Source organism: Artemia sp. Qi Xiang Cuo, chromosome 15 (genome assembly GCF_049724085.1).
Source record: "Artemia sp. Qi Xiang Cuo chromosome 15, ASM4972408v1, whole genome shotgun sequence".
Taxonomy (NCBI): Eukaryota; Metazoa; Arthropoda; class Branchiopoda; order Anostraca; family Artemiidae; genus Artemia; species Artemia sp. Qi Xiang Cuo.
In genome coordinates, this window is record NC_142808.1 from 37,641,394 (window position 1) to 37,660,373 (window position 18,980).

Consider the following 18,980-nt stretch of genomic DNA (forward strand, 5'->3'; position numbering starts at 1 on the left):
AGTGAGGGGGAGGGAGGGGATGGATGCCCTCCAATCACTTTTGACTATTAAAGAGGGCACCTTTCAATTTCCAACAAAATGAGCCCTTTCTGAAGTTTCTACGACAATAAATGTCCATATTAAAATTTTTATCAGATGCGTCTTGGGAAAATACGATGCGTGTGTGTGTGTGGGGGGGGGGGGGGTATCAGCCCTCTGATCACTTTGACTCTTAGAAAGAGCCCTATAACTCCTGATTACCAATCCAATGAGACCTCTCCGAAGTTTATACGACCACCATTTCTATAAGAACCTTATATGCCCCCAGGGCGTAGCTTACAACCATTGCCCTAAGGGCTATGGGGGGGGGGGGTCATCCTCAAAAGCCTAATTTCTGGACCTTTCAACTGCGCTGAACAAAATTGCTATCTCAATAATTCTGATTGGATGTGTTTGGGGAAATGATTGGTGTAGGGGGGCTGGTTGACCTCCAATCACTTTTGACTGTTAAAAAGGCCAATAGAACTTCTTATTACCAATCCAATGAGCCCCCTCCGATGTTTATATGACCACCCTTTCTATAAAAAAAAACCTTATATCCCCCCAGGGCATAACTTACAAACCGGGTATTTGCCCTCTGATCACTTTGACTCTTAAAAAGAACACTACAACTTCTGATTAAAAATCTAATGAGGCCTCTCCAAAGTTTATACGACCACCATTTCCATAAAATTCTTATGTGTCCCCAGGGTGTAACTTACAACCCTTGCCCTGAGGGTTGTGGGGGGGGGGTGCCAAAGGTCATAATTTCCAGACCTTTAAACTACGCAGAACAAGATGGCTATCTCAAAATTTTGATTTGATGTGTTTGAGAAAATTATTGACATGGGGGGGGGGGGTTGGTTGCCCTGTATTACCTTTTTTTTAAGCTTATACGAAATTTCTTTCTATAAGAATTTCCCTGGTCTAAAAAAAATAAGAATAAATAATATATTGTGCCCACATCACTCTTTACTTAGGCAACACTATAATGATGCCTATGATATTTCCTTTTGATATTTATATTATACAGCATTACAAATGCCGATTAGACCAGGTAAGACCCACCCCTCCTAAAATTCAGCCTATGGGTACCCATGCCTTCACCTTCCGTCCTGGGACAAGTCATCTCAAGTCCTGTTGGAAAACCACTGAGCTTCGTTGAAAATAGAAGCGAAAGCAGGGGCAGAATTTCTTCGCTTTTCTGTTGTTCTGGAAAAGACACTATTCACATATTTGCAAGTGGAAGCAAATCGTAGTCGGTCGACTGAAGGGCGTTACACAAGAGAAGGGTCAGGTGGAAAAGTTCTTTTCCCACGTGCAGATACGTCATATTCTGTGATTGGCTTATGATATCCAACAGTTACAGCACTTTAGCCGACGTTTCTACATTGCTATTCTCCTCAAGTTCTTTGAGAGAACGCAACATAAGTCAATGGAGCCCAGGAAAACGCATAACTGAATCGTGGCGCTCAGTTTATCTTGTTTTGCAGTGATATGAACTTCTGTTTTCGGGGATACGGTGGGATTTTATTAATTTTTATGTTCAGGATTGCATATTCGACCATCCTTAATCAATTATACAATATTAAGTAGATTTAGCTATCTCTACACATTTCTCTCTGATGTATTTATTTAATTATCTTGCGCTCATATCCGTCTTGAAGTGTTTCCCTGAACAGGCTAATCCAAAGAATATGGTTGACTTATGAGAATGGGAACTGGCACTAGTGTCGACAAAAAAACTATCAGCGCCATCTAGCGACACTTGACATTTTTCTGTGTAATAATAAGAATAAATACTTTAATTAGTGTAATTGGTAAAATTAGGGTAGTAATAAGTTTCTGATTTCGGCTGTTGACCAAAACAATTACAAGGCTTGAAAAAAATCGTGTTGCCAAACGCTAGATGGTATTGATGCTTTTTTTGTCAACACTAGTGCCAGTTTCTGCTATTATAAATTACCCATTCTCTTTCTGCTACTCTATCCAATTGCTTTCTGCAGTGGAAGATTATAGATGTGTACACCTTTGTGGTTAACAGCGTGATAAAACTAACAGCAAATTGGGCATACATGGGATGTTGTAAATTTTCTAGTATATTTCCTTTATTTTATACAAAAAAGTAGGAAATGTTTAGATTTGGACTTGATTAAGCCATACAAGTTTTATTCATTTGCAAATAATCTCCTCCAATCCAATTATATATCAAAATATTGTGGTAAAATAGTATAATAAGAAGCCATAATTGTATCGTATTTCTGCATATAAAGAAAAGAATATTTAGGACCCTTTGCTGTAAGTTGTTTGGAGTTGGCACCTACAGTACAGGAGTACCTCCAACATAAAGGTAGTTTCCTTGTATTTATTATTGTATTGGCTATCTTCTTCTTCTTCGTTTTAACGCAAAACCACTTTACAGGTTTAGCATGTTTTATGCACTTAAGCTCCATGATTTTAGTTTATGGTGCGTAAAAAAATATTGAACATCAACAATATGGAAAAACTCAAGTTCCTCTCCGTGATATAGAAACACCATGCTATGTTACTGAGCCAAGCCCAGGGGCGGCAGGGCAGGCCTCCCTGGCGGGTGGAGATTGTGGCCAAAATTTTTTAAAAGGTGATTGTGTTAGCTATTTGCTAGTTTACATTTTTTTAAGGGGAGGATAAATTTTGCTACGGGTGCCACTAACCATCCGAATGGCCCTGTACCAAGCTAAACCATAAGGCTAATTATAAAAACTGAATAAAAAAATTACTTATATTGATTTTTAATCCCTGGTTTTACTTCTGTTTTACATTGATTATAAGTAAAAAGTCCCACTTTTACCAAAAAAGGTACAATATGCATACTTGGGCACATTTTTGCGACTAGTCTACATTGTGACAACTAATCACAGAAAACACAAATTCCAATACAAATACATATTTCATCTATAACTATATTTTATGGAACTACGGATTGTCAAACAAAAGTGAATAGAGGTTTATGTTTATCTTGAATCGCATGCTACTTTTCCGTACGGCCCAAAGAATTCCATTCCAATAAAAATGGCAGTCAAACTTAGACAAGGCAACGAAATACATGTAATTCTTATCCATAAGTCATGTCGTGAGTATATCTCGTGGTGTTCACACGATCTGCGTGCACCAATAGGAATAAAGAAACAAAACAACCGTTTTGCGAAAAAAGGAACTTCCGTACATATTCATGCTTAAGTTTTTGTAAAAAAGAGCACAAAACGAATAAAATAAAAGACCAGATATTGCATGAGGTTTTCAATGGACGCATGAAATTTTCTGATACCAATTAATTTCACTGATCTATTTTCAAAAACAACTTATTAGATAATTTGTTTGCTGAAATACTGAACGAAAATGTAATGCCTATCTCCATTTGAAAAGAAAATAATGTTTTGCCCTGCCATTTTGGCCGAAAATGTCCAACGGATATGCTTTTCGAGGGGTTGTATCAGGAGAGATAACTTAGCGGCTCAATACGATTAGTCGGAGGAATAATACCCTATATGTCTCTAGTTGCAAACAAAGACTGTCGCTGTGGGAGCATGCTTTTTCTAAATTAATTAAAAAAAACTTTTTCCACACAATAAGTTTTTCAAAGAAAAGTAAAGAACTCCATTAAACCAAAAATGAGCAAAAATAAAATCAAATAATCTACCAAGCGTGAAACTACCACAAATCACCATTGAGAAATAAATGAAACCCAAAACAAACAAAAATTACAACAAATAACCGAGTCAAACTCAAAACGAGCAGAAAGTAACATGAGTTGGGCTCAAAACCCCTATGACTTCCCAATTGCAGAACATAATTTGCACTTTACTGAAAAAATATAAAAGTTTTTACTTTTATAACTTCAATAAATCAAATAATATTAACATTTTGATTATTAAATATCAGTATATGTATATTAAACTGACAATGCACATTCATTTGTATTTTTTCAGTAATGTGGAAAGTATGTTCTGGCCTTAGGAAGGCATAGGGGTTTTGAGCCGAACTTATGTTAATTTCTGCTCGTTTTGAGTTTTTGACTTGGTTATTTATTGTAATTTCTGTTCGTTTTGGGTTTCATTTATTAATCGATGCTGATTTGTGGTAGTTTCATGCTTGGTAGACTATTTGATTTCATTTTTGCTCATTTTTTGTTTAATGGAGTTCTTTACTTTTCTTTGAAAAACTTATTTTGTGGAAAAAGTTTTTTCAATTAATTTCTGTTCATAGTCTTTTCAGGGGGAAAAAAAATAATACTTTAAACCTTTTCGTTTTTTAGAATTTATATTTTGGCCTTCTAATTGTATGCTGGAGAAAAATTACCCACATTTTCTAATCGCGTAAACCTTTTTATAAATCTAGATACAGATCGTAGTACTTAATTTTGTTTCATCCCTCCACTAGTTGACCTGAAATAGAAAACCTGATACCATTGGCAAAAAAAATCTGTTTACTTTCTTTGATAGCTTGGATACACTTACGCTATTTTGATTTGGTTAAATTTTAATAGCAGAAGTAGCCACGACAGTTTGAACATAATACCCTCAGTCGTTCTTGGGATACTGCTGAGATACCTTATTGAGAATTAACTTTAACAGAGTGAATTTTGATTTAATCTTATGACAACATTAAGTTTTTAAACATAAGGGCAACTTGAAGGGAGGGCGTGGGAGGGGAACTAGTTGCCCTCCAATCACTTTCGACTATTCAAAAGGCCATCAGCCCTTTCTATTTTCAATCAAGTGAGCCCTTTTTCCTACGACAACTCCTTCGATACGAAGTGCCCTGGTCTAAATAACAAAAACAACAAAAAAATAATACATTAAACCCACATCAATCTTTACTATAAAAATGTGTAGCCTTCCAATTTATTTCGACTATTAAAAAGGGCACTGGGTCTTTCGATTTCCAATCGAATGAGCCCTTTTTAGTTTCTACGACAACGCTTTCTATAAAAACCTTATATGCCCCCAGGGCATAAATTACAACCCTTACCCTAAGGGCAGTGAGGGTGGTTGTCATCCTCAAAGACCTAATTTGCAGAACTTTCAACTACGTTAAACAAAATGGATATCTCAAAATTTGATTGGTTGAGTCTGGGAAAATGGTGGGCGTGAGTTGGTTGTTGGTTGCTCTCCAATCAAATTTAAGTATTGAAAATGCACTAGCCCTTTCAATTTCCAATCAAATGAGCCCTTTTGAAGTTACTACGACAACGCTTTCAATAAAACCTTCCAATCACTTTTGGCTATTAAAAAGGGCACAAGCCACTCCAATTTCCAATTGAATGAGCCCGTTCCGAAATTTTTTACGACAACTTCTTCGATACGAAGTGCCCTGGTCTAAAGGAAAAAAATAATAAATAATACATTGTGCCAACATCGTTCTTATATGCCCCCAGGGCATAACTTAAAACCCTTGCCCTAAGGGTTCTGGGGGAGTGACCTCCTCAAAAACATATTTTCTATCTGGAAATCAACCACGCTGAACAAAATGGCTATCTCAAAATTTTTATTGGATGTGTTTGGAGGAATAATGGGCGTGGTGGGGGGGGGGCTGGTTGCCCTCCAATGACTTTTGACTATTAAAAAGGGCATTAGCCACTCCAATTTCCAATCAAATGAGCCCTTTTCAAAGTTTCTACGAAAAAAAAATAAAACATTGTGCCAACATCGTTCTTTACTAGCGCTGTTGCGCTGCCTATGATTTTGCTAAATGGTTGAAATTAAAAGTTAAATTTGAAAAGATAGAGATAAATTTTTATTACAATTATTTTTTCAGCCCAGAAATTAATTTGGAGGACAAAGACTTGGCATGGAGAACATAACGAATTTTGAATACTATAAGTAAGTGTTTTTCTTGTCTTTTTCCCTAATTGTAGTTGTATTTGATGATCTCCTCTCTCTCTTCGCCTCTCCGTTCCTCCTTCTCTCTATCCCTCCCCACCTCTGTCTTTCTCTTCTTCATTCTCCTTATCTTTCTTTCTCTCTTACTCCTCGATTAATAATCAAGATCACACCCCTTCTTCTCTCACGATTAGATCGATTGATCATGTTCACCATCGCTCTTCCCCTTTCCCTTCTCAGTTCAAAATGGCTGAAAATGGTCCCTTTCTGCAGCATCCTCCAAAAGAACTCTCCCCCAACTTTTTACCCATTTTTCTAATTGTAGTTGTATTTGACATTCTCCTGTTTTTCTTCCCCTCTCCCTTCCTCATTCTCTCTATTTTCTCTACATCTCCCCCTCACTGTCTTTCCCTCTTTCATCCTAATTATCTCTCTTTCACTTTTACATCTGGATTAATAGATCTACTGCTAGTACAACTAACAACTCATCATAGTACCAAGCCGCCTGAGGCCAACACACCTACGCACGCTCCTCCCGTATTCAAATCTATTCAAATCCTCCCTTTTTACACCCTCCTGCAGCGTGATCTCTTTTGTTACTTAAAGATGGCAGTAGGTATAAAATTTCTGGATGAGCTCTCCCCCACCTTATTACGCATTTTTATCCACGTTTGCATAAACGTGCATGCCTAACGTAATTCTCCGGGTGTTGACAAATTCTCTCGAAATTTTCCAAGGAAGGGGGAAGTTCTGGGACAATGCTTCAGAGGATTCCCCTTATCGACCCTGTTGGGAAGTTTAAATATACAGCTTATTTATACCGTTATGCATGATTATTGTGGTCTGAAGTATTAAACAATTTCAGAGACAAGAAATTGTTTATATTTTCTCTTTTCAGGTATGAACACAGGGAATTAGGATGGAATACTCCTGCCGATTATATGGACTATGTTCATCCGCATTGGCGACAGTTTGAAGCCCCGAATCCCTTTCTCCACTGCATGCTTGGAGTATTTTATACTGCATTTATGTTTGCCTCTCTTATTGGAAATGGAGTTGTCATTTGGGTCTTTGCTAGGTAATATTTCTTTTTACTTAGACGTTGCAATGTTTTCCCTGACGCTTCAGCACAAAAGAAAAAGACAAACTATACCTAAAAAAAACAAATCGAAAACTTAGATAACTTGGTTCCTCTTCCAATTTTCTAGTTGCAGTATTTTAGCTGAGCCAGATTCTTTTTAACAAAGCTTCCAGTACCGTCAATTACTCGACGTATTCCTAACGTATTGCTAATCTTTGTAGTTGAGTAATTGCCATAAATGTGATAGGTTAGCCCTGACAACATACAAAACATTTCTAGGGATATATTACTCCGAAAATAGTGAACAGCAAATGACCTTACACTTATTTCAGCTGGTTATTGCTAAAACATCAATTATAATGACAGATTGGGGCTCAAAAGGCGTTGCGCAGCCGCGCTTCGTGCTGAAGTGATCTGTTATTAGAAGTAGTAGTAGAGGAAATAATTTCCCATCAATTACTTCAAGGGGTTTACTAATTTAACAGTCGTCTAAAGATAAGCGCATTTAAAAAAAAAAAAAAAAATGAAAAAAAAAAAAATGGAGACAAATTTTAATATAGCATAAGAACAATATTGATTATTAACTAAAATTTAGCACGGCCAGGCAATTCTACTAAATCTACTCTTTTCTACATATCTGTCAATTAACAATGCTACGGAATATCCATTACCACTTAGAGGAAATATTAACTGACTATAGCCTATTCCACAATTTCTATTTTTAGAGAAGAAGAAGAATAAACTAATTTTAATTGACTCATTATCCTTTAAATTTTTTTTTAATTTTAATTAAATAATCTTAGAATATGAATAGGAATATTTCATTGAAACTTGACAATAATTAAGTGGCTTATTTCGTGTCGTAAGATACATCTTCTTGTAAAAGTTTTGCTTAAAGAGAATGTTTTCTCTCGAATATCTACCTTGAATATCAGTGATGGGACAAGTACCTTGTCCTATGTATCACCGTTAATATCTGAAAGTAAGGCTGCTAACCCCTATATGGTTCAGCGAAGCTAATACGTTTTTAAGATATACAAAAACAATGGAAATTATATTGGACACCCACTCTAACCATTTCATTGGAATAATTGGGTCAATTTGTATTCTTTGAGTTCTCTCGGCCTGGTGTACCCTAAGTTTGTATCCCTGAGATCCATTTTTAATTCCTTTAAGAGGGAACATCAATTTTTGCTGTGTTGGAGCCTGAAAACTAGTCATAGTCTGAAAGAATCACACGGTTAGTATTGAAAATTTTTCACAAGTTGGATCTCAATCGGCTCTTTTTGGTTAGGGCTTGTTCAGTTTAGATACTAGCCAAAATACAAATGGAATCGTGTAAACTGAAAATATTATGACGCATCAGCTGTCCAAACTGTTTTTTTTACTGTGTTTTTGTTGTTTTAAGACGTTTAAATTTATTTTCTCCTTTTCTGTTTTTTCCTTCCTTATTTCTTTTTAAATTAGTAATTGGTTATTTGTTTACTTTACTGTTTTCTCTTTGAAATTACTTTAACTAAATTTTTTTCCTTTTGTTTTGGGCATATTTTAATTATTATGATAGTTTCTATATCCTTGTTACCGCAGTACAGTAAATAGTAGACTCTCGTTCAACATAGAAGGATGTAACCTTAAGTCCACTTTGTAGTAACGAAGCCAATCCATGCACCGCTTTTCACAAGAGTTTGCACCATATTTTACTGTTTCGCAGTGGATTGATCTTTGTTTGGCAATACAGAGCCTGGGCTCGATCCAAGCCGTTACAGCGCCGACAGAGAAAGCTGTCGATCAATTAAAACCCAACGAAACGTGTTGATGCCCTATGTGCTGCAAATGACCCAGGAAAAACTATTTATTTTATTTTTTTTTCTATTCCTTTAGCGTTTCGGAATATTTCAAAACAGGTACGGAAATATCATTACTTTTATTTAATTATAGTGCAAAGAGTCTTCAGACCCCTTCAAATTTATTTGTGATCAATTTAACAATATCAGATTTCATCATGATGGTCAAGACGCCAGTATTTATAATCAATTCATTCAATGAGGGGCCTATTTGGGGTAAACTTGGCTGCGACATGTTTGCTCTCCTTGGCTCCTATGCTGGAATAGGCGGGGCAGCAACCAACGCTGCAATTGCTTTTGATAGATACAGGCATGTCTCTTTTAACTTTTTTAAGCTCTAACTTTTTTTAGCTTCTAATTAATTTTTTCATTGCCTTTTTTTAAATCTGGTTCTAAATTCTGAAAGCCATCTACTTCTGCTTTTGGAGCTAGATTTCACGTCTTCTGGTGAAACAAATGTATTTTAAGAGGCGAGTTTTGGTTTGCTTCGGTTTAAAAAATCTCAAAATTTGTGGTGGTTGTTAGAAACTATTGGTCAACTGAATGATAATGAAAATCATTATTTTTAAAATATTATTACATGGGAAATATCTTCTACTGGACAATTTCTTTAAGAATTCACTTAAAAATTGTGAATTCTACTACCACGGATCGTTTTTTACTCGATTGCAATTTTTGCCGCAACCAGAATGCAAATGGAAAATTTCTTTATTTGACAAACAAAAATGTATTTAAAGTAAATATAGGTTACCTTGCCATCTATTTTTTAAAATTTACCATGCGCCTTCTTTTTCTTGATAGGTATTCAGTTGAGTGCCTACCCAGTACGACCTCTTCCACCCCATTCGGGGGAGACTGCTTTTCTTTCGGTCATAAGTGGATAGTCCAAAAGGACGATTTTTAGCAATCTGCCATCCTTCATCCTCAAACCGTGTCCTAGCTATCTCAACCTATCTCTCATTATGGTGCTAGGAAGCGGGACAGGACCACATTTTTCATACAGCTTACTGTTAAAAATACAGTCATTCAAATTGATACCCAAAACCTTCCGTAGACCATTCCTCTGGAATATATCTAGCAAATTCTCCTCCGTCTTCCAAAAAACCCACGTTTAGGAGCCATACCTGACCACTGTCATCACTGTGTCTTCTAATTTTCTGATCTTGGTTCTCATACTCATCTTCCTATTCTTGCAAATTTCTTTCAACTGTGAAAAGCACCCTGGGCTTGGCTATTCTGCTTTTAACATTTTTACTGAATCTACCATCTTTCCTAATAATTCTACAGAGGTAGGTAAAGCTATCCAGGACACAGGGTTGCTTCAAATAATTTCAAATGGACAGATATAAGAGGAGATTTACATACGGTACTATCTTTTGTTTTTTATGTTAATATTTAACTCTGTTTCAGATTGTATCACTATTCTCATCTTAAGGCCTGATGTTCATTTTTTATTCTTTAATTTTATGTATTTTACATACTTTAATCATCTTGACGATGAATCTTTGTTTTGTGTGTTCTTAGCTTCGCTAAATATTTGCAATTTTTTTCTTATTGATTTATTTTTCTGATCTTTATTTATTTTTTATTTTTGTTTATCAAGATTAGTAAATTGGTTGTATTGCAATGCAATCTTGTAAGATAAATACAAATCAAGCAATGTCTGCTAGTGAGGCCGTTTTCAGAAAAAAAAACTAATCTTAACGCACCATCGTTGCTTCGCATAGTTGAAATTGTATAGTTGAAATTCTTGGTAGACAGGAATGAGAGCTAGATGGGAAAGTTCGGATTAATCAGAGAAGTAATTCTTCTGATACTTAAATGGTTTTTCGGTAATTGCTTTTTTAAACAGCAATTGACGTATTTTTTTTTATTAAAAGTAAATTTTAATCTTTGATAATCATTAAATTCTGTTTCACAGGATAACCTCTCCTTAACTCTTCGGTTATTTTTATGCATAACTCTTTTCCGTCCTATGTCCATGATTTTTGCTAGAACTTCACTTCTCTAACTCTCTGGTCGAATATCTTCTCCTATTTCTGCCCAAACAATCTGCCGACCTAATTTCCAATCCTTGGGACGATTTAAAATTGCTCTAACTTTCTTTTCTAAGAACTCTATTTCCCTTTCTTTCTGACTATCATAGGCAACGCAATAGTGCTACCTAAGTAAGGAACAATGTTGGTACAATGTATTATTATTATTTTTTTTTCCATACCAGGGCACTTCGTATCGAAGTTGTCGTAGAAACTTGGAAAAGGGCTCATTCGATTGGAAACTGAAACGGCTAGTGCCCTTTTTATTAGTTGAAAGTGATTGGTAGGCAATTAACCCCCCTTCCACCGCCACCATTTCCCAAACACATCCAATCAAAATTTTGAGATAGCCATTTTTTCAACGTAGTTGATTTCAAGATAGAAATTATATTTTTGAGGATGACAATCCCCCACACCCCTCAGGGCAAGGGTTGTAAGTTATGCTCTGGGGACATATGAGGTTTCTATAGAAAGGTTTGTCGTAGAAACTTCAAAAAAGGTTCATTCGATTGAAAATTCAAAGGGCTAGTGCCCTTTTTAATAGTCGAAAGTGATTGGAGGGCAACCAACCCCCCCCTCTCACGCCCACATTTTCCCCAAAAACTTCCAATCAAAATTTTGATATAGCCATTTTGTTCAATGTAGTTGAAAGTGCTGGAAACTAGGTCTTTGAGGGTGACAACCCCTCCCCCACAGTCCTCAGGGAAAGGGTTTTAAGTTATGCCCTGGGAGCATATAAGGGTCTTATAGAAAGCGTTGTCGTAGAAACTTCAAAAAAGGCTCATTCAATTGGAAATTGAAATGGCTAGTGCTTTTTAATAGTTGAAAGTGATTGGAAGGCAACTAACACCCCTTCCACGCCAACCATTTCCCCAAACACATTTAATCAAAAATTTGAGATAGCCATTTTGTTCAGCGTAGTTGATTTCCAGATAGAAAATATGTTTTGAGGAGGACACTCCCCCCGCAGCCCTCAGGGAAAGAGTTTTAAGTTATACCCTGGGGGCATATAAGAACGATTTTGGCACAATGTAGTTCTATTATTTATTATTTTTTCCTTTAGACCGGGGCGCTTTGTATTGAAGAAATTGTCGTAGAAACTTCGAAAAGGACTCATTCAATTGGAAATTGGAGTAGCTTGTGCCCCTTTTTAATAGTCGAAAGTGATCGGAAGGCAACTAATACCCCTTCCACGCCCATCATTTCTCGAAAAACATCCAATCAAAATTATGAGATAGCCTTTTTGTTCAGGGTAGTTGTTTTCCAGATAGAAATTATTTTTTTCAGAAGGTCACTCCTCCAGAGCCCTCAAGGAAAGGGTTTTAAGTTATGCCCAGGGCGTATATAAGTTTTTTTTATAGAAAGCGTTGTCGTAGAAACTTCAAAAAATTCGAATGGAAATTCAAAGGACTAGTGGCCTTTTTAATAGTCGAAAGAGATTGGAGGGCAACTAACCCCCCTCTCACGCCTCTTTTTCCCCAAACACATCCAATCAAAATTTTGAGGTGGCCGTTTTTTCCAACGTAGTTGAAAGTTCTGGAAATTAAGTCTTTGAGTATGACACCCCCTCCCCCCCCACAGTCTTCAGGGAAAGGGTTGTAAGTTGTGCCCTGGGGCAAATAAGTTTTTTTTTATAGAAAGTGTTGTCATTAAAACTTCAAAAAGGGCTCATTCGATTGGAAATTGAAATGGCTAGTGCCCTTTTAATAGTCGAAAGTGATTGGAAGGCAACTAACACCCCTTCCATGCCCACCATTTCCCCAAGCACATCCAATCAAAATTTTGAGATAGCCATTTTGTTCAACGTAGTTGAAAGTTCTGGAAATTATACCTTTGAGCAGGACACTCCCCCCACAGTCTTCAGGGCAAGTGTTATAAGTTATGCCCTGGGGGCATATAAGGTTCTTATAGAAAGCGTTGTCATAGAAACTTCAAAAAGGGCTCATTCGATTGGAAATTGAAATGGCTAGTGCCCCTTATAATAGTTGAAAGTAATTGGAAGGCAACTAACACCCCTTCCACGCCCACCATTTCCCCAAACACATTTAATCAAAATGTTTAGGTAGCCATTTTGTTCAGCGTAGTTAATTTCCAGATAGAAAATATGTTTTGAGGAGGACACTCCCCAACAGCCCTTAGGGCAAAGGTTTTATCCTATGCCCTGGGAGAATATAAGAACGATGTTGGCACAATGTAGGCCTATTATTTATTATTTTTTCCTTTAGACTGGGGCACTTTGTATTGAAGAAGTTTTCCTAGAAACTTCAAAAAGGACTCATTCCATTGGAAATTGGAGTGGCTTGTGCCCTTTTTAATAGTCGATAGTGATCGGAAGGCAACTAACACCCGTTCCACGCCAACCATTTCTCCAAACACATCCAATTAAAATTTTGAGATAGCGATTTTGTTTAGCGTAGTTGGTTTCCAGATAGAAATTATGTTTTTCCGGAGGACACTCCTCCACAGCCCTCAGGGAAAGGGTTATAAGTTATGTCCTGGGGGCATATAAGGTTTTTTTTTATAGAAAGCGTTGTCCTAGAAACTTCAGAAAAGGTTGATTCGAATGGAAATTCAAAGGGCTAGTGCACTTTTTAATAGTCGAATATGATTGTAGGACAGTCAACCCCCCTCTCACATCCACCTGTTCCCCAAACACATCCAATCAAAATTTTGAGACAGCCATTTTGTTCAACGTTGTTGAAATTTCTGGAAATTAGATTTTTAGGTATGACACTCCTCCCACAGCCCTCAGGGCAAGGATTGTAAGTTATGCCCTGGGGGCATATAAAGTTTCTTCATAGAAAGCGTTGTCGTAGAAACTTCAAAAAGGGCTCATTCGATTGGAAATTGAAACGGATAGTGCTCTTTTAATAGTCAAAAGTGATTGGAAGGCATCTAACACCCCTTCCACGCCCATCATTTCCCCAAACACATCCAATCGAAATTTTGAGATAGCCATTTTGTTCAACGTAGTAGAAAGTTCTGGAAATTATAACTTTGAGCATGACACTCCCCCCACAGTCTTCAGGGCAAGGGTTATAAGTTATGCCCTAGGGGCATATAAGGTTTTCATTGAAATCTTTGTCGTAGAGACTTGAAAAAAGGCTCATTCGATTGGAAATACAAAGGGCTAGTGCCCCTTTTAATGGTTGAAAGTGACGTGAGGGCATTTAACCTCCTCACACGCCCACCATTTATCCAAACACATCCAATCAAAATTTTGAGATAACCATTTTGTTCAAGGTAGTCAAAAGTTTTAGAAATTAGGTCTTTGAGGATGATAGCCCCCTGAGAGCCCTTGGGGCAAGGGTTGTAAGTTATGCCCTGGGGTCATGTAAGGTTTTTATAGGTAGTGGTGTTGTAGAAACTTCCAAAAGGGCTCATTCGATTAGAAATTAGAAGGACTTGTGCCCTTTTTAGTAGTTGAAATTGATTGGAGGATAACTAACACCCCTTTCACACCTGCCATTACCCCAAATAGGTCCAATTAAAATTTTGAGATAGCCATTTTGTTCAACGTAGCTAAAAAGTCCGGAAATAATGTTTTTGAGGATGAATCTCCCCCCCCCCCCGAGCCCGCAGGGCAAGGGTTGTAATTTGTGCCCTGGGGGCATATGAGGTTTTTTTATAGAAAGCGTTGTCGTAGAAAATTCAAAAAGGAATCATTCGATTGGAAATTCAAACGGCTAGTGCTCTTTTTAATATTCGAAAATGATTGGATGGTAAATAACCCCCTCTCACGCCCACCATTTACCCAAACACATTCAATCAAATTTTGAGATAGACATTTTGTTCAACGTAGTTGAAAGGTCAGAAAATTATGTCTTTGAGGATGACAACCTCCTCACAGCCCTCAGGGAAAGGTTTGTAAGTTATGTCCTTGGGCATATAAGGTTTTTATAGAAGGTGTTGTCGTAGAAATTGCAAAAAGGGCTCTTTCGATTGGATATTGAAGGGCTAGTGCCCTTTTTAACAGTTGAAGTGTTTGGAGGGCAACTAACCCCCCTCTTACGCCCTCCATTTCCCCAAACACATCCAATCAAAATTTTGAGATAGCAATTGTCTTCAAAGTAGTTGAAAGTCCTGGAGATTAGGTCTTTGAGGATGACAACCCCCCCCCCCAGCCCTCAAGGCAAGGGTTGTAAGAAATCCCCTGGGGGCATATAAGGTTTTTATTGGAAGAGTTGTCGTAGAAACTTCAAAAGGGCTCATTCGATTGAAAATTGAAAGGGCTAGTCACTTTATGATAGTCGAAAGTGATTAGAGGTCAATTAGTACCACGCCCACTTTCCCATTTGCCCATTATGTTTAAAAACTAAATTTTGCGTTAAGCTTACATCAAAATGCACTGTGTTAGTGATAATTCCCAATAAGGCATCTCAGCAGTATCCCAAGAACGACTGAGGGTATTATGTTCAAACTTTCAGGGCTACTTCTGCTCCTAAAATTTAACCAAATCAAAATAGCGCAAGTATGTCCAAGCTATGAAACAAAGTAAACAGATTTTTTTGCGAATGGTATCTAGTTTTCTATTTCAGGTCAACTAGAAGATGTATGAAACAAAATTAAACACTAACATTTGCGTCCATATTTTCAAAAGGGTGTATGTTGTTAAAAATTGCTGAAAATTCTTCTCCAGCTTACAAATAGCTGGCCAAACTATAAAATCTTAAAAAAAGGAAATGATTTAAAGTATTATTTTCTTTTTCCCTGAAAAGACTATGTCAATATAAAACGAATAGAAATTAATTAAAAACACTTTTTACACAAAATAAGTTTTTCAAAGAAAAGTAAAGAACCACATTAAACCAAAAATGAGCGAAAATAAAAATCAAATAATTTACCAAGCCTAAAACTACCACAAATTAGCATTGATAAATAAATGAAACCCAAAAGGAACAGAAATTACAATAAATAACTGAGTCAAACTCAAAACGAGCAGAAATTAACATAAGTAGGGCTTAAAACCCCTATAACTTCCCAAAGCCAGAACATAATTTGTGCTTTACTGAAAAAAATACAAAAGAATGTACATTGCCAGTTTAATATACATATACTAATATTTAGTAATCAAAATGTTAATATTATTTGATTTATTAAAGTTATAAAAGTAAAAACATTTATATTTTTCAGTAAAATGCTCATTATGTTCTGGCCATGGGAAGGCATTGGGGTATGAGCCCTACTCATGTTAATTTCTACTCGCTTTGAGTTTGACTCGGTTATTTATTCTAATTTCAGTTTGTTTTGGGTTTCATTTATTTATCGATGCTGATTTGTGGTAGTTTCACGATTGGTAGATTATTTGATTTTATTTTTGCTCATTTTTGGTTTAAGGGACTTTTCTTTGAAAAACTCATTTTTTAGAAAAAGTTTTTAATTAATATCCTATAAACAGAAAGTCTCAGCCTACCGTTTCCATTTATTGACGCTTTATAATTAAAAAAAGAAAATGTATCGGGATTCAAATTATTTGAAGACTCGACACTGATAGATAAACCTACGTGTAAAATGATTCGTAACAGGACAAAACGCCAACAAAAAACAATCTGGTGGACTGTGAATCTGGTGGACAAAAACAATCCGGTGGATATATATATATATATATATATATATATATATATATATATATATATATATATATATATATATATATATATATATATATATATATATATATATATATATATATATATATTGAACTATTAAAAAGAAAATCTTTATTCAAATAACTGTATTAACAGTTATTTACAAAAGAAAATCCTTCATAAATTTTATAATCCAATTTTCTAGCTAACCCAATGAAATTCAACTAAGTGCATCAGCTCTTAAAGCTGGTAACATTGCTTTGGGTATTCTCAGTAGTTCTTGCAATGTTATTAAGTGTTTTAAGAAAATTGAAAAGCCCTCATTCCTTTGATACATTTCTACTCTGTGGTAAAATAAAATGTTTCTTACAAAGCAACATCTACACAGATGTTTTCCTCTTAAAGCACCTATGACAGTCGCATTTATATGGGTGGGGATTAGCCTAGCCCCCCCCCCCCCAAAAAAAAAATCTAAGAATTTACGTTTTCTCAATAATTTCTGCATACCAAATTTATATAAAAAAAGCAATTTTTTTTTTTTAATTTGGCCCTTTTGTATATTAATCATTATTTAAATCAACTTTTTTCAGCGAGCCTGCTCTAGAATTAACCCCATATAATTAGGAATATAAGATATACAATTTTCTTGTAATTTTATTTCATTCCTTTAATATATTTCAAGGAAATAAAATATATTTTTTCTTTCTTATTCTAAGAACGATCGCACGACCTTTTGATGGGAAACTCAATCGAACACAAGCTTTGGGTCTTTGTGTCTTATGCTGGTTGTATGCTACTCCTTTTTCACTGATGCCTTTTTTCAGCATCTGGGGACGATTTGTTCCAGGTAAAGTTTAGAACTTGTAAAAAAATAATAATGTTCTTTTTTTAATATTGTTACTACTCAGTCGTTTCAGCTTTAGATGACCTGTGTATGACTCACTGGTGAACGCTCTACACCCTCCCACCCTGTCTGAACTTTTTTCTTTGTGAATCCTCCAGTACTTTTGTCATTTTTAAAACCCAGCATAAGACCTAATCTGAAGTAATCTGTTTTCTTTTGTAAGTTTTAAGTTGTTTAATGTAATGTAATTTTGGCGTCCATATTTAACTCATGCATATTTTTTTTTCAATTCTTTACAATTAAAAAATAAACGATGCATCAAGGTGGTATTTAACAATTTAATTCTGTAAACTTTTCCCATACTACAAAGTAATTACTTTGTCTATTATCTGACCATAGACAAGTATTCCTAAAAGACTGGGCCTAATGGGTGGCAATTTAGTCCTTGGGACTTCTGCAGGCAGGGAAAAGTTAAGAAGAGAGTGGGAGTCAGAGAGACATCGAGTTTAAAGCGCTAAAAGGCGTGCTACAATACCTTAAGTGTACCGTATTAAATGCGTTTGAAAAATGTTTTAAAAAAGACATTTATAAAATGCTCAATCGTCTCCTAATACTTTTTACCCGGTCCTGTAAACAAATATTTACTATGTTTGTATTCAAATCGGTAGGTTTACGGTTCGATTCCGGATGGCGTAACTTCTTTCCTTTTTTGCAACATTTTAATATCGTCTCGATAAATAGTGGGAAGTTCATGAAAAGGTCAATAGGGTAAGGAGAAGTTTTTTTTCTAGGAAAAAGGAGTTTATGAGGGTTGAGTTATCGAAAAGACTAAAAAATTTGAAAGTTTGATACCATAACCCACATTAAACCGTTATAAGGGTCCGAAGCAATGCTGGGTATTCGGCTAGTGGAAAATAAATGAATATTAAAGTCGCCCTGAACAATTGTGATCTTTTGATAAATTTAATGAAAGAATCAAAGTTATTGTCACTAAAAAACCTTTTTTTTTGTCTTTTTTTAATATTTTTTTTTTCAGAGGGCTTTTTGACAACCTGCAGCTTTGACTACATCAGTGACGACATGAGTACCAAATATTTTGTTGCGACTGTCTTTGTCACCTCGTATGTCCTACCGATGACTTGCATTATATATTTCTACTCTCAGCTGGTTAGTCACGTAAGACAACACGAAGAATCTCTGAGAGCACAGGTAAAGCAGTACACTTGCTTTTCATTGTGCAAGTTATTTCATCTATTCTAAGCTGGCAGCATAATTCTTTGTTTCAATACTTTTACGACCCTGATGAAACAAGGGTATATTTGATCTAGAGATAGAGAAGAAACTGTTATCCCGCAAGGTGCCTTACAATGGGCTCGAGCATCCCTTATCTGACTTATCCGCTTAATAGTAACTTCCCCAGATGTAATCCGTAAAAGTAGAAACAAATACTAATCCAGCAACTTTCCAACTGAAACGCTATAAACAACTAGGCGAATAATAATACTAATCGCGTATATTACACTGTAAGCAAAGCCTATTTAGAAACCCCCTGAAGCTGTGCCACATTTCACAATTTTTTTTCTTTTTTTTCTCTGTATATAATTTCGTATATTTTCCATTTTTGAAAAGATTGAATTAGTTGTTTATATATGACATCACTTATCTTCATTTATTCTGTAACTTGTCCGACAGCTAATTCAGACCATTT

The 18,980-nt window shown here is 35.9% G+C and overlaps 1 protein-coding gene across 1 annotated transcript; it reads left to right on the forward strand.

Moving 5' to 3' along the window:
- The first annotated feature begins 2,309 nt into the window (after positions 1 to 2,309).
- On the forward strand, positions 2,310 to 18,532 carry LOC148943635 (opsin, ultraviolet-sensitive-like). The gene is made up of 6 exons (XM_089101188.1): positions 2,310 to 2,368; positions 5,815 to 5,879; positions 6,778 to 6,957; positions 8,899 to 9,114; positions 17,145 to 17,275; positions 18,309 to 18,532. Exons 2-6 carry the CDS (start codon positions 5,848 to 5,850, stop codon positions 18,530 to 18,532), a joined length of 783 nt encoding a protein of 260 aa, XP_088957314.1. The 5' UTR covers positions 2,310 to 2,368; positions 5,815 to 5,847.
- The last annotated feature ends 448 nt before the right edge of the window (positions 18,533 to 18,980 follow it).

What these genes read in the sequence shown, in the direction of transcription:
- LOC148943635 (XM_089101188.1), top strand. Translation starts at nt 5,848, where the DNA reads ATGGAGAACATAACGAATTTTGAATACTATAA. An exon ending in ACGAATTTTGAATACTATAA is followed by an intron (nt 5,880 to 6,777) that starts GTAAGTGTTTTT and finishes TTCTCTTTTCAG; the next exon opens with GTATGAACACAGGGAATTAG. An exon ending in CTGGGGACGATTTGTTCCAG is followed by an intron (nt 17,276 to 18,308) that starts GTAAAGTTTAGA and finishes TTTTTTTTTCAG; the next exon opens with AGGGCTTTTTGACAACCTGC.